This window comes from Dipodomys merriami, unplaced genomic scaffold, assembly GCF_024711535.1.
Source record: "Dipodomys merriami isolate MVZ:Mamm:240054 unplaced genomic scaffold, mDipMer1.0.p SCAF_45, whole genome shotgun sequence".
Taxonomy (NCBI): Eukaryota; Metazoa; Chordata; class Mammalia; order Rodentia; family Heteromyidae; genus Dipodomys; species Dipodomys merriami.
In genome coordinates this window covers 5,768,242-5,787,338 of record NW_027206013.1, presented here as the reverse complement: position 1 = coordinate 5,787,338, position 19,097 = coordinate 5,768,242, and the positions used below count along the sequence as shown (strand labels likewise).

At 54.1% G+C, this 19,097-nt stretch overlaps 2 protein-coding genes across 13 annotated transcripts in view; one reads left to right on the top strand and one right to left on the bottom strand.

Annotated features, from left to right (window-relative positions):
• Sfi1 (SFI1 centrin binding protein) overlaps positions 1-16,045 on the top strand; it is a 63,150-nt gene extending 47,105 nt beyond the window's left edge. The window contains exons 16-33 of one of the 4 annotated variants that reach the window (XM_069994481.1): positions 3,850-3,931; positions 4,687-4,865; positions 5,521-5,596; positions 6,826-6,921; positions 7,306-7,382; positions 7,917-8,019; positions 10,272-10,368; positions 11,356-11,504; positions 11,805-11,879; positions 12,996-13,070; positions 13,170-13,346; positions 13,421-13,677; positions 14,026-14,130; positions 14,226-14,379; positions 14,843-14,975; positions 15,083-15,161; positions 15,690-15,801; positions 15,882-16,045. In XM_069994481.1, the coding sequence (XP_069850582.1) occupies positions 3,850-3,931; positions 4,687-4,865; positions 5,521-5,596; positions 6,826-6,921; positions 7,306-7,382; positions 7,917-8,019; positions 10,272-10,368; positions 11,356-11,504; positions 11,805-11,879; positions 12,996-13,070; positions 13,170-13,346; positions 13,421-13,677; positions 14,026-14,130; positions 14,226-14,379; positions 14,843-14,975; positions 15,083-15,161; positions 15,690-15,801; positions 15,882-15,986 (2,131 nt within the window). In that variant the 3' untranslated portion in view covers positions 15,987-16,045. Of the gene's footprint in view, positions 1-3,849; positions 3,932-4,686; positions 4,866-5,520; positions 5,597-6,825; positions 6,922-7,305; positions 7,383-7,916; positions 8,020-10,271; positions 10,369-11,355; positions 11,505-11,804; positions 11,880-12,995; positions 13,071-13,169; positions 13,347-13,420; positions 13,678-14,025; positions 14,131-14,225; positions 14,380-14,842; positions 14,976-15,082; positions 15,162-15,689; positions 15,802-15,857 lie in introns of all 4 variants that reach the window. The other 3 variants (XM_069994480.1, XM_069994477.1, XM_069994478.1) reach the window with 3 other exon arrangements.
• Pisd (phosphatidylserine decarboxylase) overlaps positions 16,040-19,097 on the bottom strand; it is a 46,700-nt gene continuing 43,642 nt past the window's right edge. For all 9 annotated transcript variants that reach the window (XM_069994482.1, XM_069994486.1, XM_069994484.1 and 6 more), the window contains 5 exons: positions 18,364-18,600; positions 18,036-18,174; positions 17,776-17,922; positions 17,498-17,658; positions 16,040-17,163 (listed from right to left, as the gene is read on the bottom strand). In XM_069994482.1, the coding sequence (XP_069850583.1) occupies positions 16,939-17,163; positions 17,498-17,658; positions 17,776-17,922; positions 18,036-18,174; positions 18,364-18,600 (909 nt within the window). In that variant the 3' untranslated portion in view covers positions 16,040-16,938. The remainder of the gene's footprint in view (positions 17,164-17,497; positions 17,659-17,775; positions 17,923-18,035; positions 18,175-18,363; positions 18,601-19,097) is intronic.

Genomic DNA, 19,097 nt, shown 5'->3' with positions numbered 1-19,097 from the left:
CATGAATACACATAAATATATAGTGGAGTCCCATGAATTATAACCAGAAATGATAATTTATTAGCCTCAAGTAAGATTTACAGAAAATGAGATAAAATTGACATGAAATTTGTATGTACTTAAAAGCACAGATGTTAAATAGTTTGTATAATTGATGTCGAAATTACACCTCTGGGTAATCCATACCCCATCAGGGGATTTCTCTATTTCTAACAAATTGGCTTGGCATGGGTTGGGAAGGTGGCCAGTGGTAGAGCGCTTGCCTTGAATGCATGAGGCCCTGGGTTCGATTCCTCAGTACCACATAAGCAAAAAGAAAAAAACCGGAAGTGGTGCTATGGCTCAAGTGGTAGAGCACTAGCCTTGAGCTGAAGAGCTGAGGGACAGCATCCAGGTCTAGAGTTGAGGCCCCATGACCGGACCCAAAAATAAATAAATAAATAAACAAATTGGCTTGGCGGTTTGTTGCTGACCCTGGAATTCGTATCTTTCACTGAATTTTATCTTCTCATCCATTTATGTTATTATTACTCACTCTTGACTACTTATCTTCATGGAACATTTCAAAATCCTTCAACTTTATTCTCCTTCAGTATTATCTAACCTACGTCTGCATGCATTCCCAGATAAAGTTTAAACTGAATTTGCCAGTATCTTAAAAATAAATTCTGGGGTGGGGGGGAGGAGAACTGAGTGGGGGTGGGGGTGGGGGGGAGGATGGGAAGGGATGGGAAGGGGAAACAAAGGAGGAGGCTACAATGCTTGATAAGAAATGTACTCATTATCTTGCCCATGTAATTGTAACTCCTCTGTACAGTATTTTCACAATTAAAAAAAAAAAGAATATCCAGAAAGCCATCAGAAAAAATATGATAAAATGAGATTAAGGAGAAAAAAATTGATTTCTAAGAGAATTATTTTCCTATGTCTTTTGAAGCCTAGGTCTAAAATTCTTTTCCAAAGCACAGCTAAAATGATGCTTTAAATAAAAATGTTGCAGTAGCAAAAAAAAAAAAAAAAAAAATTCTGGGGCCTGGGAATGTGGGCTTAATGGTAGAGTACTTGCCTAGCCTCCAAGAAGCCCTGGGTTCAATTCTTCAGTACCACATAAACAGAAAAAATCCAGAAGTGGCACTGTGGCTCAAGTGGTAGAGTGCTAGCTTTGAGCAAAAGAAGCTTTGGGACAGTGCCCAGGCCCTGAGTTCAAGCCCTAGGACTGGCCAAAAAACAAAAAGTTCTCCTGGGATTTTGCTTGGTATTGCACTAAAATTGATATATTTTCCTTTTCTTAAATTTTCTTTGATTTTTTTTTCCCAACAGTGTTTAATAATTTGATATTTTCCACATATTTTATTAAATTTATTTCTAATATCCTTTTAATGTCTGATATTACTTTAAATGGAATTGAAAATTTGTTTTTCAGTTGTTTGCTACTACTATATAGAAATTGATAGTATTCCATGATTTTGTTTGTTTTGGTTGGTTGTGGGGCTCGAACTTGGCTTGGGCGCTGTCCCTGTGCTCTTCAGCTCAAGGCGAGCTCCCTACCGCTTGAGCCACAGCGTCACTTCCGGTTTTCTAGTGGTTTATTGGAGATAAGAGTCTCACTGACTTTCCTGCCCAGGCTGGCTTTGAACCATGATCCTCAGATTTCAGCCTCCTGAGTAGCTAGGATTACAGGCGTCGGGTGTGAGCCACCAGTGCCCAGCTTTTTAAAAATTTTTTTAGCTGGTCCTGGGGCTGAACTCAGGGCCTGGGCGCTGTCCCTGAGCCTCTTTGTACTCAAGAGTTCTAACTCTAACCACTTGAGCTACAGTGCCACTTCTGGCTTTTCCTAAGTAGCTTATTGGAGATAAGTCACACAGACTTTTCTGCCCTAGCTTCAAACTGTGATCCTCACTTCTCAGCCTTCTGAGTAGCACGGACTGTAGGCATGAGCCACCAGTGCCTGGCTATTCCATGACCTTTCCAAATTATTAAGTTTAGTATTTTTTTCTTTCCTTTTTTATTTTTTAAACTGGAGTCTCATTTCAGTTCCTCATACTTCCTAGGCAGAAACTCTACCACTTGAGTCATGTCGAGGCCTTTTTTGTTTTAGTTATTTCTCAGGTGGGGTTTCGTATTTTTTTCCTGGGTCTGGCCTCAGCCATTGAGCATCCTACTGTGGCCTCCTGTATAATGGCATATCTATAATATAGATATGCCTGGCTGATTGATTAAAATGGGAATCTTACTAACTCTTCAGTCTTGGCTGCCCTCTAACCATGATCCCCCTGATTTCTGCCACTTTTTAGGATTACAGACACAAGCCATCACATTCCGACAAGTGTTTGTTTTTTAAAAATTGCCTAGGGCTGGGAAGGTGGCTCAGTGGTAGAGCGCTTGCCTTGCATGCCTGAGGCCCTGGGTTCTATTCCTCAGCACCACATAAGCAAAAAAGAAAAAGCTGGAAGTGGCTCTGTGGCTCAAGTGGTAGAGTGCTAGCCTTGAGCTGAAGAGCTGGGGGACAGTGCCCAGGCCCAGAATTCAGGCCCATGATCGGACCCCCAAAAAAACCCCAAAACAAAACAAAATAAAAATTGCCTAAACAAGCCAGGCACCAGTGGCTCATGCCTGTAATCCTAACTACTTAGGGGGCTGAGATCTGAGGATCACAGTTCAAAGCCAGCAGGGGCAGGAAAGTCCAGGAGACTCTTTTTTTTTTTTTTTTGTCGGTCGTGGGGCTGGCTTTGAACCGCGATCCTCAGATCTCAGCCTCCTGAGTAGCTAGGATTACAGGCGTGAGCCACCAGCGCCCAGCTTGTCCAGGAGACTCTTTTTTTCTTTTTTTCCAGGAGACTCTTATCCCCAGTTAACCACCAGAAAATTGGAACTAGCACTGTGGATCCAAGTGGTAGAGCTCTAGCTTTGAGCAAAAGAGCTCAGGGAAAGTGCCTAGGCCCTGAGTTCAAGCCCCAAGACTGACAGAGAGGAGGGGAGAGAGAGAGAGAGAGAGAGAGAGAGAGAGAGACAGAGAGCAAGAGAAAGCTAGTTGGAAGTGATGCTGTAAGCTCAAATGGTAAAGCACTACCCTTGAGCACAAAGAGGGTCAGAAACAGTGCCCAGGCCCTGAGTTCAAGCCTAAACAATCAGGTTTTATACAGATAAGCGTAGCTTGGCTTTTTCTTTCCAATCTGTATTGCATTTCTGCTTTTGTTCTTATTTCACAGGCTAGGGCTTCCAATGCAGCTTTAAGTAGAAGTGGCAAGAGAGTACATAGTTGCCTTTTCACAGTCTTTTAAGAAAACAAAAAACATTCAGTATTTCACCATTAAATATGTCAGCTATAATGTTTTCCATAGATGCCCTTGACTTGATTAGATTGAGAAGTTATTCTTCATTTATTGAAGGTTTTTTTTTTTTTTTTAATTTTTGTTTTTTTGTCAGTTGTGGGGCCTGAACTCTGGGCCTGGGCGCTGTCCCTCAGCTCTTCAGCTCAAGGCTAGCACTCTACCACTTGAGCCACAGCGCCACTTCCGGCTTTTTTCTTTGTGCTTATATGGTGCTGAGGAATCGAACCCAGGGCCTCAGGCATGCAAGGCAAGCGCTCTACCACTGAGCCACCTTCCCAGCCCAAGACTAGTATTCTATTACTTTGAGCCATAACACCACTTCTGGTTTCTGAGTGGTTGATTGTAGATAAGAGTCATACTGGGATTTTTTGCCCTGGCTGGCTTCAAACTGTGATCCTCCGATCTCAGTCTCCTGAGTAGCTAGGATTGTAGGTGTAAGCCACTGGTGCCCAGCTGGGCTGTTTTACTTTTAAGTGCTTTTCTTATATTCATTTTGTTGTTGTTGCTTTGTCTTTAGAGAAACATTAGAGAAGCAAGTGTTTGCTCTCTGGTGGCAGAAAATGTCTGAGCATCGAGAAAACCGTTTGGCAGAGAGAATGGTATGTAGCTATCTCCGAGGACAGGGGTAGTCATGTTTTCATCCCTTGCTCTCACTGTGTCCCTGAGAAAGTTGCCCAGAAGCCAGACCAGCACTTCAGGGCTCCCGCCTCTGACTCAGGAGCCAGGAACAGGATCCAGACAGCAACCAAACCCGTCCTGCGCAGTTCACAGGCAGCCTCTGACCCACGTACCTCCTCAGCCTGGATTTCGCTTTCTTTCTCCTTCCTTCCTTCCTTCCTTCCTTCCTTCCTTCCTTCCTTCCTTCCTTCCTTCCTTCCTTCCCCTCTCTCTCTTCCTCTCTCTCTCTCTCTCTCCCTCCCTTCCTTCCCCTCTCTCTCTTCTGTCTCTCTTTCTCTCTCTCCCTCTCTCTCCCTGTCTCCCTCCCTCCCTCCCTCCCTTCCTTCCTTCCTTTCCTTTTGTTGGTTGGTTGTGGGGCTTGAACTCTGGGCTCTGGGCTGTGGGCCTGGACACTTTCCCTGAGCTCTTCCGCTTAAGGCCAGGGCTCTACCACTTGAGACACAGCACAACTTCCTGTTTTCTGGTGGCTAATTGGAGATAAGAGTCTCATAGACTTTCCTTCCCCAGGCTTGCTTTGAAGCATGATCCTCAGATCTCAGCTTCCTGAGTAACTAGGATTACAGGCGTGAGCCACTGGCATCTGGTTCAGCCTGTATTGCTTTGGCCTGTAAGATTCTTCCCTGGCTTCTGTATCCCCTCTCTGCTTGACTTCGTTCTCTCTCCTGACCCGCCTCAGGCCATCCTTCAGGCAGAGCAGCAGCTTCTGCGCAGGGCCTGGTCCATGTGGCACCGACAGGCAGCGGCACATCGCCAGGAGCGGGAGAGGCAGGCAGCAGCCCGTGCCCACTACCAGCAGGGGCAGCTCAGGAAGGCTTTCTGGGTCTGGAGGGAGAGTGCCCGAGGGCTCCGGACAGAGTGAGTCAAATTCTGCCTGGGAAGTCCCTCCCAGGTTGTGTCAGCTTTGTGCACAGCAGCACTGTGCACATCCGAGGTCCGTGTCTACCTAGACTGACTGTCAGTCCCAGAAGTGGAGCCAGGCCCATATCTTGGGGTCCCAGTCTCAGGATCCCAGCTAGGACAGAGTGCTCTGTAGATTGAGCTCCTGACCATCATCTACCTCCTCTTAGTGGGGTCCTTTTAAAATCACCATGCTCAGGGACTGGGACTATACTGATAAATCAGCGTAGCTGGCCACGTGCTGTGTGAGTTTTTTAGCAGACCACATAGCTGTAGGGTGCAGGTCAGACAAGCCCGTGTGTCCACTATAAAGATGGTGTTACTGCCCCCATCTCCCCTGTGTGCTCCGAGAATCTGGCTCCCTCTCTCCCTGGCTGCCCTTCCTCAGTGGGCTTCAGCAGCCTGCGCATCATGCCTAAACATTGGTGCCTCTTTGTAACCGTGTGATTCTGAGTATAGGTGCACTTTTCTGGGAGAGAACTCAGATCCTTTGGCAGCCCTGCAGGGAGGGCCTGGACTCCTCCCAAAACTTAGATACTAGCCAGGGGCCAGGCCTGCTAAGAGGCCCCTGCTGGTCCCAGCTCTGCGCTGAGCTCCGTCTGTCTCCCCGCAGGAGGATGGGCAGGGTATGTGCCACACAGTTCCACTCGGCGCGACTCCTGCATTGGGCCTGGAGCAAGTGGAAGGAGGTAAGGTGCCACCCAAGCGTGGCTTGTGATAGGTGGAGCTGTGTTGTTGGCATGACTCAGAGCAGACAGATGGGCTCCTTGGCAGTATGGTGACTTGGAGCCACCCGCCTCGGGAGAGAGGGCAGCAGATGAGGATGGGTCGCTTCCCCATTGGGAGATGATGCAAGACTCCTTGAGATTTTAGGTGCTAAAATCCTGACCTGAGCCTGTACAGGAACCTTCCTGTCAAGGGCAGAAAGTGTGGAAGACAACACTGATCAAGCACGTACTACGAGGCAGGCCCTCGTTAGTGATTCTTGCAGTGCGTATCTGTAGATGACCCAACAAGTGCAAGGAGGCTCCCTACTTTACCCAAGCTCACGTCACGTCAAATGGAGCTGGGCTCCATAACTCACGTCTGTAATCCTAGCTACTCAGGAGGCTCAGATCTGAGGATCATAGTTTGAAGCCAGTTCGGGCAGAACAGCCTGTGAGATTCTTTTTCTCCACTAAAACTACCAAAAAAGGGGAGAGAAGAAGGGATGGTAGGGGAAAAACAAAGTGAGGAAGTAACAGGCTCGATAGGGAATGTGCTCATCACCTCACTCACGTTACTGTAGCCCCTCTTACAGTATTTTTACAAAAAAAAAAAAACCACCAGCTGCCGGTGGCTCACACCTGCCATCCTAGCTACTCAGGAGGCTGAGATCTGAGGATCACGGTTCAAAGCCAGCCTGGGCAGGAAAGTCTGTGAGACTCTTATCTCCAACAAACCACTCAGAAAACTGGAAGTGGCGCTGTGGCTCAAATGGTAGAGCACTCGCCTTGAGCTGAAGAGCTGAGGGACAGCGTTCAGGCCCAGAGTTCAAGCCCCATGACCGGAAAACAAAAAAACCTACCAAAAAAGCCAGAAGTAGAGTTGTGGCTCAAGTGGTAGAGTGCTAGCCTAGTGCAAATAAACTCAGGGACAGTGCTCAGGCCCTCAGCTCAAACCCATAGAACCAACACCAAAGGAAAAAAATAGACTGTCAAGTGGAGCCCCTTGGAACCTGCGCACACATGCGCACACACACACACACACACACACACACACACACACACACACACACACACACACACACACACACACACGCGTCCCTCAGCCCCTGCTGACCACTCTGTCCTGGATCACTCACACACACAAACACACGCACACACACGCACACACCAGTCCCTCAGCCCCTGCTGACCGCTCTGTCCTGGATCTGCAGTGTGCAGCACTGCAGGCCGCCGAGCAGCTGCAGCTGATGCGAGCAGACCTGCATGGCCAGCACGCCACACTGCACAGGCCACTGCAGCAGTGGCTGGTAAGTGCCGCCCCCTCCCTCCAGGTCCCCCTGCTAAGGGGACAGGGAAGTTTCTGGAGATGGTTGTCTCCTTGTTCTTCCAGTCCCTCTCCAGAGCAATTCAGTAAGCCTTGAGCAGAACAGGGACCCAGACAGCCGCAGGTCCACGGATCCTTCCTGGGCAAAATAAAAATGTGCCAACCTTCAGCAAAAGTGACTCCATGGCCAGGAGCTGACCTCTTAGGTGAGGGCCTCGTGGGAAAGTGCTGGCCTTGGAATAGGGGCCTCAGGCCTCTCCCTAGCCTTTGTGAGCGCTGTGGGCCTCCGTGCACACATTTGAGCCCACCCTGCAGCAGGAGAGAGTGTGGCCCAGGCCCAGCTTCTGTGTGTCTCGTCCTCCCACAGGAGTACCAGGGCAGGGTGCGGCGCGTGCTGCAGGAGGTGGCCGCCAGGGAGAGCCAGCGCAGGAGGCAGCTGCTGCGGTGAGCCAGGGGCTGCGGGCTCTGTCCCCCGCTGGGTGCTTTTTTTTTTTTTAAGCTACTCAGGAGGCTGGCGCTGTGGGCCATCCATCCACATCGCTCACTCCGAAAGGGCACCCTAGCCCACCCTTTGCTTCCTGCTAAGTCAGGTTCCAGGCTGCTCCTTCCCAGGAGGCCTCGTTCCTTTCTTTCCCTTCAGCACCGGTTATTCTCAGCCTCCCATGTGCCGTGGCCCTGAGGACTTTAGACACCTTCATTCTCTTCTGGTGTCCCCTAAAACATCGTCCAGAACCGCTTCCCCGTCTCCTTACCACACTGTGATCACTGTGCTGTCACTGCCTGGAGCAACAGTGTGTGTCCCTGTAGCGTGTAAACTGGGGGGTGAGGCTCTTTCTTGGTCCTGGGTACTACTGAGTCCTGGGTGCTCACGTGGGATTCCCCACAGCGGGTACTGAGCACGCGTTGTTGAGTATAGACGCTAGTGTGAACGCGTGCTCTGAGGCACCGTCCCTCCTCCCGGGCTCCCCTGCCTTGCAGGTGGGCGTTGCATCGCTGGAGAGAGAATGCTGTGGCCCGTGCGGATAGAGCCAGGAAAACCTTGGCAGCGTGTGTCCACTACCGGAGGACACTGTGTTCCAAGGTGAGGTGCAGGGAGGCAAGCTGGTCACTGGGGGTGTGGGGACCATGTTCAATCAAGATGTGGAATTTGATGTCTTTTTTTTTTTAATTGTGAAAATACTGTACAGAGGGGTTACAATTACGTGGGCAAGAAAATGAGTACATTTCTTATCAAGCATTGCAGCCTCCTCCTTTGTTTCCCCTTCCCTTCCCATCTCCCACCCCACCCCTCTCCTCCCCAAGATGTGGAATTTGAACGGGAGCCAGACAGTACATCCAAGAAACGCAAAACCCCAGTGATTCTCCTTATAACGCACACTCTTACATTTGTGTTAGCGCGTGTTTATTTTGGCTGAATTAGGAGTCTGTCTTTGGCAAATACCTGGTTGCTCACACTTACAATCCTAGCTACTCAGGAGGCCAAGATCTGAGGATCATGATTTGAAGTCAGCACAGACAAACCCTTAGATTCTTATCACCAATTAGCCAGCAAAAAGCCAAGTAGAAGTGTGGCTCAAGTGGGAGAGAGCCACCTTTGAGCAAAAAAAGCTAAGCAAGAACACAAGGCCCTGAGTTTAAGCCTCAATACCAATATAAAAGGAAAAAAAAGGCTGGTGCTGTGGCTCACGCCTGTAATCTTAACTACTCAGGAGGCTGAGAGCTGGGGTTTAAGATTCAAAGCCATCCCAGGCAAAAAAATCCATGGGACTTTAATCTCCAATTAATTAGCAAAAAGCTGGAAATGGACATGTGGCTCAAGTAGTAGAGTACCAGCCTTGAGTGAAAAAGCTAAGTGAAAACACTAGGCCCTGAGTTCAAGCTACAGTACCAGCCCATGTACATGTGCATGTGTGCACGCGCACGTGCACACACACACACACACAATGTCCATCAAAATAAAACATGACATGTAATAAGTGAAGTAATTAGTTATTGTTTTGTTATCATTGTTTTGGATAGTACTGGAGTTTGAACTCAGGGCCTTATGTTTGCTAGGCAGTTGGCTTTACAGCTTAGCCACATTTCCAGCATAGCAAAGTACTTTCTAGAACTTGTGTGTGCTGTATCCCTGACTCCCACTGGGAGCTCCAGCTCCTGTCTCAGAGAGGATGCTGACCCCTGCACGCTGCAGAGGCTCTGTGGAAAGCATATCCCAGAAACACAAGGACCTTAGTCTTCACAGGAAATGACCCAAGCCATCGCTCCAATCCCTTGTGGGTGGAAAGGGTGGCCAGCCTTAGCTGTGAAAGGAAGGGCTTTAAGCAGAAACAGTGTGGCTGAGGTCGTCCCTGGCCCCAGGTGCTTTTGAAGAAAACAGATTGCCAGGATCCCTGAGAGGCAAGTTCACCTGTGGGAAGCTTCAGGTGGCTGGGGGAAGGGCAGTCCTGACACCCAAGAAGCTTCTGTGGGGGAGCAGCAGCTGCATCTGGAGACTACAGCCTCTTGTCAGGCAACTTGTGAACCTCCCCCAATCCCCAGGAGAGGCTGGGGTTCTGCTTGGCTTCAGGGCTGGGAAGGGAGGGTGGAGTTTCTAACTGTGAAGCAGGCCCCCTCCCCATGTTTGTGTGTATGTGTGTTGTGGGGTTTGAACTCTGGGCCTGAGCACTGTCCCTGAGCTCTTCAGCTCAAAGCAAGTGCTCTACCACTTGAGCCACAGCACCACTTCTGGTTTTCTGGTGGTTTACTGGAGATAAGAGTCTCATGGTCTTTCCTGCCTGGGCTGGCTTTGAGCCGAGATCCTCAGATCTCAGCCTCCTGAGTAGCTAGGATGATAGGCGTGAGCCACTGGCCCTTGGCTTGAGCTCTTTTTGAAGTGTGTGTTGTTGGATTTCCTATGTATGTCTCAGATGCAGGAGTATACACCCTGGATACATTCTGCTTAACAACTTCTCTGTGGCATGGTGTGAAATATAAGTCCTTCTATAAGAAAGTCCAGAAGCTGCGAAGGTGGCTTCGTGGTAGAGTGTTTGCCTGGCGTGCATGAAGCCCTGGATTCGAGTTCTCAATTCCACATAAAAAGCTGGAAGTGGAGCTGTGGTTCAAGTGGTAGAGTGCTAGCCTTGAGCAAAAGCAGCTCAGGGACAGTGCCCAGGCCTCGAGTTTGAGCCCTAGGACTGGAAGAAAGAAAAAAAAAAGAGAGAGAGAAAAGAAACAAAAAAGAAAGACAAGTCCAGAGCCTGGGGCAGGAGAGCCAAACATAAATACCCTCACCCCGTGAGGAGCCCGCGCGTACCTGGCAGCGGGGCAGGAGACATCACAGGTCCTCATCCGTAGGTCTTGGCCCAGTGGAGGGAGGTGGCGTCTATGCAGATCTATTACCGGCAGCAGGAGGCAGCGGCCCTCAGGGAGGCCCAGAAGGTGCTGGAGAGGGGTAAGTGGGGCCCCTGGTAGCAGTGTTGAGTGGTATGCCCGCTGTGCCAGGTCCCTCTTGCTTGCCTGGAAGGCTGCAAACAGCAGGACACTATTCCTTGAGTGCTGGAAGCTGTAAGTCCAAAATCAATTAGAAGGTCTGGAAAAGAAAAAGAACCAACCCTGGGATTGAGGCATAGCTCAAGCTACGGTACAACGCCAGCCAGTGAGCAAGAGAGTCGGATACCAAGTTCAAGTCCTGGTTTTAGACCAGAACAAAAAAGGGCTGAGTTTCATCCCTAAGCACTAAGAAAAAGCCTTCCTCATCTCCCCCCAGCTTCTGGTTGTTCGCCACTCTTGTCATGCTGGGGGGGCGGGGAGTGTAGACACATCCCCCCAACTCTGCCTCTATCCTCTTGTGTGTCTGCTTGTCTCTTCTGGGTCTTGGTGTCTTTTTCTCTAAGGACACCAGACACATTGGATTCAGTCTACTCTGGTATGACATCATCTTAACCCATTACATCAGGGCTGCCAAGCCAGTTCACATTCTCAGCTTCCCGGAAGGACATGAATTGGGGGAGGGACTGTTCAACATAAATTTCTATCCCCAACCGATTTCCAAGCAGCTTGGCAGCTGTGGTTCTGTGTGGCCAAGGGTTGTGTTGAGGGATGCGCCCTCCAGTGCTGCCTGTAGGTCAGCCCAGATTCCTTGTGCTGATCCTTTGATGTTCAAAGACCCCAAAGATCCTGCTCTTGCTCAGTCCTGGGAAGTCCCTTTCCCTGCTGTGTCACCATCCTTGGAATGGAATTCTGGGACAGAGGTCTGCGCCTCTGCCTGCCCATGGGGCCTCAGCTCATCAGCTCAGGCTTGGTCCTCTCAGACTCAGGCTCCTGTCATGTGTGTGGCTGCTGTGGGCAGGGGCCTAGCATTCTTATCCTCACAGAGGCCAGACTCACCCCCACGGCCTCGATACCAGGCCGACCCTGGCTTGCCCGCCATCTGTCTTAGGTTGTCTCCGGACTTGGTTTGGCCGCTGGCAGGCCCGCAGGCAGCAGAGAGCTCGGCTGGAGCGGGCAGCCCGGCACCACGGGCGGCAGCTGCTGCTGGCAGGCATGGCTCGGTGGAAGGCACACCATCGGCAGTGTACCAGGAAGAGGGTGAGGCAGGAGGCTCCCGGAAGGGGTCCCAAGGCAGCCAGCAGGGGTGCTGTTGGCATGGGGTCCAGAAGGTGCCTTTGTGGACACAGGACTGGGAGGCAGGGAGTGTGTGTGTGTGTGTGTGTGTGTGTGTGTGTGTGTGTGTGTGTGTGTGTGTGTGTGTGTGTGTGTGTGTGTGTGTGTGTGTGTGTGTGTGTGTGTGTGTGTGTGTGTGTGTGTGTGTGTGTGTGTGTGTGTGTGTGTGTGTGTGTGTGTGTGTGTGTGTGTGTGGCCCCTGACCCCTAGGTACTTTCTCCGCAGCAACTGCAATGGCAGGGCACCCGCTTCCTGGCACAGAGACTCAGCCGGACCTGCTTCCGCCAGTGGACACAGCAGGTAAGCTCCCAGACCCTCCCTGCTTCTCCATGCAGGCTCAGAGGCACGGGGTGCACATCCTCAGCCCGCATCTGGCCGTCCACACCTAGTCAGGTGTTTTAATACCAGCCTTGGCCCACAGCTCTGTCCCTCTGCCCCTTCAGTCCTGCTCCCTCCAAGTGCCATTGGCAGGCCAGACTCATCAGGGTCAGACTTCGCTTCCTACAGCGTTATGTCCCACACCTCTGAGTAATAGCCAAAAATCAACGTAAAGTGGAGTGTAAGTCTTTGCTGAGCTTGATAAAAGACAGAAATGCCTGGCCCTAGAAGGCCATGCTTGTAATCCCAACCACTTGGAAGGCTCATGGTTCAAGGCCAGGCTAGGCCAAGAAATTCCCGAGAGCCATTCTCAGTCAAGAGCGGCACACCCCATTATCTTATCTACTCCAGGAAGCCTGACAGGTAAGATAGAGGCACAGGCAGGGGCAGGAAGTAAGACCCTGTCTCCAAAATAACTAGCATAAAAATAAATGGCTCAGCAGTAGTGTGCCTGCCTAGCGATCATAAGCCCCTTCTCCCCGCAAAAAAACAACACAACAGCCAGGTGCCGACGGCTCACGCCTGTCATACTAGCCACTCAGGAGGCTGAGATTTGAGGATCACATTTAAAGCCAACCCTGGCAGAAAAGTCCGTGAGACTCTTATCTCTAATGAACTAGAAAACCGGAAATGGCGCTGTGGCTCGAGGTAGAGCATTCACCTCGAGCTGAAGAGTGCAGGGACAGCGCCCAGGCCCAGAGTTCAAGCCCCATGACCTACAAAAAAGCAAAAAAAAACCCAAAAAACCACCACCACCACCAACAAAACAAAAACAGGAAGGGTCACATGTTCTAGACAAAAAAACCTCAAATCCTGGAGTTCTTTCTTGCTGTCCTTGCTGGAGCCCCACCAGCTATGGTCAACTCCCCGTAGCCCTCCCGAGCCTCCACTCGCTGAGCCTTCTGCCTCCCCCTACCAGCAGCACATTCCTGCGCTCCACACCTCCAGGCCATGCCTACCTAGGAGCTGGGCCCAGAGGACACAGACCTGCAGGCTTGAGGTAGGCTCCTGGGCTAACTCAGGTCTTTCGGCCCACAGCTGGTGGCCAGGAGACGAGAGCAGCAGAGTACAGCTCAGGCCCTGTGGTTCTGGGCCGTGTCACTACAGGCAAAGGTAACTTCTCCTACGGCTGCTCCTGCTTCAAGTGAGGGACGTACCTGCTGGTGAGTCCTGAATCTGAGGCGTGGGGCTCATCTGCTGCCCTTCCTGAAGGCGTGGGCTGCATGGCTAGACTTTGTGTTGGAGAGGAGGAGGAAAAAGGTGCGGCTGGAGCGCGCAGTGCAGGCCTACCACCAGCAGCTCCTACAGGAGGGCGCTACGAGACTCCTGCGCTTTGCAGCCAGCATGAAGGCGCTCCGGCAACAGCTCCAGGCCCAGCAGCAGATCCAGGTTGGCCCTGGGCCCCTTCTTATGGGGAGTGGGCAGGGCAGGGCAGGGCAGAGCACAAGCTGACCATGTCACAGGCAGCCCACAGCCTCCACCGTGCAGTCCGACGCTGTGCCGAGCTTTGGAAACAGAAGGTGCTTGGCCAGGACAGGGAGTCTCGGCCCCCAGCCCTCGTCACCTCCAGCAGGAGAGTGACCTTTGAAGGTCCCCTTGCCAACCGCATTGCTGCTGGGGCCGGGGATGCCACGCTGGAGACCACAAAGCGGCGAGCCCCAAGGCCTCAGGGCGCCTCCAGCATCCAGACACCGGCCGGGGAGTCCTACCTCCCTGAGCTGTGAGTACTGAGCCCCGAGAGGTCCCTGGGAGGGCAGAGCAGGTCAGTTACGACCCTGCCAACAGCTGAGCTGCTCAAGACCCAATCCCCTGACCAGCTCCCCCCCCCCCAGCCTGCCAGTCCTCCCCTCCCCACTCACTCCCGCGCTGCCCGAGACCCTGGTATTAGAGATTCCCTCCACCACCACCCCCCCCTCCCGCCACACTCCCTCGCAGGGGCACTAGGGGCTCCCCAAGTGAGCACCACTGCCCTGACAGTGTCCTGCCTTATGGGCCAGTGAAGCTGCTGGGCTTGGGCTCTGAAGGCCAGGCCCCTGCAGCCCCTGTGAGGCCAGCACCTTCTTTCCAGGAGTGCTGCCCGCTCCACCAGGAAGCAGCCACGATGCCCACACTTCTTGCTGGAGCCTGTGCAGGGCAAGCGGTCACCAGGATGTGGCACCCTAGGGGGACCAGGGTAGGTTGGGTAGCTGTAGGGGCCTGTGTTTCGGTGGCCCCTTTCCTTTTCCTGACCTGGCATCCTGACCAACCTCTTGGCTTCCCTCTGCTCAGGCCCGGGAAGCCTCAGGAGCAGGATCCAGGCGTGGCTCAGCCAGCAGGCCCTTCCCGGACGAGGCCCTTCCTGTTTGGGGCCTTGAGCATCTCTGAGAAGCTGTCATTGCCTCCACCCTCCTTCCTGCCCCACGGGGTGGGCACACCGGGCAGGGTGAGCCCCCTACTGGACCCGTCACTACGTCCACTCAGCAAGGGCACAGCTGTGACTAGCCCAGAGGCCACTGTCCTTACGATGCCTCGGTGGGGGCAGGGGCTGAGAGCAGAGGGCGCTCAGTGATGGAGGGATATAAGGGAAGCCAGTGCTGGGGGTGGGGTGGTGAGGGAAGAGCCATGCTGTGGCCGTGATGAGTGGCAAGTCCACTCTCCCTGGAAGAGGGGACTAGGTGGGGTGGCAGCAGGTGTGGTGACAGGGTGAGCGTTGTCCGGACGGACTTCTGAGCAAGTTGGAGCTCAGAGCAGGCAAAGGCTTTCCACAGCTTCCTGCTGTGCCAATCCTAAGCAGCCCCCGGGCACGAGGCTGGGGCCGAAGGCGAGCAGGTGGCAGGGCTGGGAGCTGGGCCTGGCCACGGTGGGCAGACACTTCTCTGAGCTCACTATCCACACTTCCCTGACAGGCGTCAGCACCGCCCACTCCCCCTCAGACTAAGCCCCAGATGCCCCCATCCTTGGCTTGTGGCGCTGACTCCCATCCGCTCCTCCCCGGAGACTTCACAGTCCCTGGGCCTGCACGTGTGCCAGAGGCTGCAGGTGAGCAGCTGGGCGTCTTGGAGCTCCTGCAGGTTGCAGCTGCTACTCAGCCTCGTCCCAGAGGGCAAGGTGGTCAAGGTTGAGAGCTCTTCTCCTCTGCACCCCAGGCCATGAAGAACTTGAGGCCGAGCTGGAGGAAATCCAGCAGCAGTTACAGCATTACCAGACCACTAAGCAGAACCTCTGGTGAGGCCCGGCATCTGTACACACTCAGGTTTCGTCTCCATGCATGGGAGCTGCTTGTGCGCCTTGTTCCCAGTTCTCCCTTCCTCCTGCTTATGAGGCCCATGTTGGCCTCCCCTGGGGACAGAGGCTCAGCTTGCAATGGAGGATGATCAAGCCAACTAAGACTCAAATCCTAGCTGGGTCCTGTTGCGGGGCCCACCCAGTGACTGGGTCCCAGCTGCTCTCGGTGAGCGCTAGGGTCAGCACACAGCAACCTCACACATTGGAGGGATCCAGACTGGTCCCCCTCCAGCTCTGCGTGAGCAGAGTGGTGAGAAGGGCATTCTCATTTGCTGAGGAGTGGAGGTGGAGAGCGAATGAGATGGCTTACCACACCAGGCCTGCAGCACAGGGCAGTGGGGCCCTTCCAGACCTTCTCCCCCCACCCCACCCCTGCATTAGAACTGGCTGATAACGCTTTCCCAAGCCAGAGTAGGCTTACTTGAAGCTCTGCCAAGAACACGCAGGCACAGGTGTCCCCACTTTCAGGTCCTGTCAGCGCCAAGCCGGCAGCCTGCGTAGGTGGCTGGAGCTGTGCCAGGAGGACCCAGGGCCTGAGGACCGGGACGCTGAGCAGCAGGTGCAGAAAGAACTGGAGGAGGTAGGCAGTCCCAGGCGGGCTCCAGGGGCGCCCCACCCCATGTGCTTTCCTCTCAGCCTGGCGTGTTCCCCCCCCCCCAGGTGGAACTGCAGATCCAGCAGCTAACCGAGGAACTCCAGGTCCAGCGCCAGCCCATTGGGGCCTGCATTGCCCGCATCCGGGCCCTGCGGGGGGCCCTGTGCTAGGAGCGCAGCAGAGGCGGCGCTCTTCAGGACAAACCCAATAACAGAATGCAAAGTTACAACCACGTGTTTTGTTTTTATTTCAAAATGTCTTGCAGTTAAATGAATTACTGTTCAGAAGTCTCCCACTTTTCATACAAAATACTGTGCTACTGATACAGTTGAAAAAGTTCAATTTCTCCTGTAGGAGAAATTCACAGCGTCGCCAGGGTCAACTTGGCTCCCCTAGGCCTGCACACCCGGCACCGGGGCAGGTTTGCTAGGCGCTGACCTCACCCACCAAGGCTCTGCACAGCCCCTGGACCCACAGCAGCCATTTGCCCCTTCCCACTCCATCCGTTCACGCCCCTCCTCCCCCCAGGCAGGCCGGGAGTCATCAGCTGCCACCCTCAGAAGGCACTAGCAGAGTTGGGGGCCACATGGTCAGCCACATGCAGAGAAAGGTTTTGCTTTCCTAACGAGCAGGGAGGGGGAGGAAAATTGGGGAACAGAGAATAAACGATGGGTGAACCTGCTCTGAGGGAGGGCAGGCCCACAGTCCGTGCCGAGGAGGCACCTCACCCTGTGTACGGTGCAGGGAGGCATTGGGGTGAGGCCCAAGCAAAAAGGGGCGCCAGAAAAGTCACGCTTTGTCAGCACTTGCCGCCTTCAAATAATAGCCCAAGACCAGCTCAACTCGGATGCAGGGTCTCCAGTTTATACAGTATTAGCAAGTGATCTGTGAGGCCAGCCCCACCCGTACCACCTCTGTGAGTGAGGCCCAGGCCCGGCAGGGGTTCTGGCTGCCTTGGGAATCTAGAACCACCTATCTCTGGACAGGCAAGAGCAACAGATCATTCAGGTTCTACCAGGTTGACCCCGCCATGCCCCTTACCCACACAGCCTGGGGCACCCTATAAGACCTCCTCAGCTCCTCTGTGGACAGACTCTTCAGCAGCTGCAGCCAGGAAGAAGCCTAGAGGGAGCCCAGAGCCTCCCCAAAACGGATCTTCTGTCCTGCCTTCAGCCTGAAGTTGAAGTCCTTGGGCGCCTCAAAGATGAGCACGATGGTGGAGCCCAGGTTGAACTCGCCCAGGTGCTCGCCCTTCCGCATGGGGACGCCCTCCTTGTTGGCATGTGTCACGAAGCTGAAGTCATTGTAGGAGCCCTTGCTGTACCGCGGGCTGTTCGTGTGCAGGTCCTGGACAGCAGGGGACACAGGACAGCGGGCATGGGCCCAAGAGGCATAAATGGTACAAGGCAAGCACTGGGGGCATAGACCGATGCCCCAAAAGGTACCCCGAGGCAGTGTGAGCATCAGGTTCTACACAACCCACCCCAAGCTCTTGAATTCCTGTCCTCACTTCGGACCACAGCTCCTGACACAGGTGCATGATGGGAGTTTGTTCCCCATCCCTCCCAGCTGCCTCCACACAGTGGAGGGCAGGCTCAGCCGCGGCAGCTGCACCGCAGACGCAGCAGGTGGACCAAGAGGTCCGGCCTGAGGGCTCTGCTGGGCTCCGGGCTGTGCTTACCCGGTCAAAGTAGATGCGAATGGAGCCCACATTGGTGGCCCCCACGGCGGTGAGCGAGAAGAAGCCGTGCTTCCAGTCCCCCGTCAGCACCACACGCTCGTTGTGGCAGAAGAGCTCTTTGATCCAACGCGCCATGCCCGGGTTCACAGACATTAGGGAGCCTGGGAACAGAACACACTTTGTGTGCCCTGCCTACAGCCCGGAACATCCGTCACCCCAGATGCAAAGCAGCCCCTCCGGCTCTGCTATCCGTGCGGCAGGGGCCGGCCCGGGCCTACCTGGGAAGTGGCGGCGGTGGGAGACGGTCCAGTCAGTGGGTGAGTGGAAGCAGTGGTAGTCCCCAGGGGCCAGGTAGATGACACAGTGGTACAGCTCGTTCCCTTCGCGCGTGACCAACTGGTTTCGGAAGGACTCGCACGAGGAGGCTGCGTGTGGAGGGGAGGCAGAGAACAGCGCTGGGCTCTTAAGCTGCAAGGCAGGCTGGGGCGGCAATGGGACAACTGTCCGCCGTGCCGGGCCTGCCCGTGCCGCAACCCACCTGGGTGGAAGGGCAGGTCCTCTGCGTGGGTGCGGGGGCCCAGGAACGACTCCAGAGAGTAGGTGACCCCCTTGACTTGCTCTACCTCACAGTTCTTCACCTGTCCAAAGTTGAGGATCTTCCCATCGGATGGGCTGATCTGCAGGCGCAGCAGAGGCTTACTGCCAGGGAGGGGCTTCCAGCCCTGCCCGGCCCCCACCCCTACCCCACACGGAACGTGAGCGCTGTGGCGCGAATGGCCCATTAAAGGGCTACTGCAGCCAGTTCCTCAAACCCAGCAAGAACTGCTATTTCCTGCGGGAGGAAGGGGGTCGAGGGTGGGCCTCACCACGCTGTGCAGGCCGCAGACAGGCCGGGCCTGCGGCTTCAGCTTGCGCCGGAAGAACTCGCTGAGGTTGCGGTAGTGGTGCAGGTCCTCCACGGCAGCCTCCTTCATGTTCACCCCGAAGGTCCAGATATACAAGCTGTAGACAGGCCTGCGCAGCCAGTGCGGCAGATCCACCTGGTTGAGGCGGCCCCACGCCCGTGACAGCAGTCGCGTTGGCACCGACTTGTACAAGGCCACCTACAGGCCACAGGGCAGGAGGCTAAGAGTTGGCTCCACTGCCCCAACTCCATGGAACCTGGCCTCTGTCACCAGCCCACCCTTGCCCCAAGAGACACTGAACCCCCAGAGGCCACCGGGGGGCTGAGGGGCCCAGGCTGGCTTTGTGATGTGGCTTTTCTCACAGGAACCAGACTGCACCTGCACACAGGGCAGGCATTTCCTCACTTCATGACTAGGTCCAGGAACAACTCGCTCCCTTAGCCCCGTTTCACTTCTCAAAAAGAAACGGAGGCTGGCTGGTGGGGGCAGTGGGCATGCCACCTTGGCCCAGGGCACCGGAGAAAGTGGCCAGGCCTCGAGGTCGCGGTATCCTCTTAACCGCAAGTAACACCAATCCTCCTCATTCTGTCACGGGGTCCTGAAGGGCTAGCTGGCACCAGAGACCCAGCCCCACACAGGCCTGTGGAGAGGCTTTCTGGGCCTCAGCTGGCCGGCCATGGACCTGCCTGCACTTG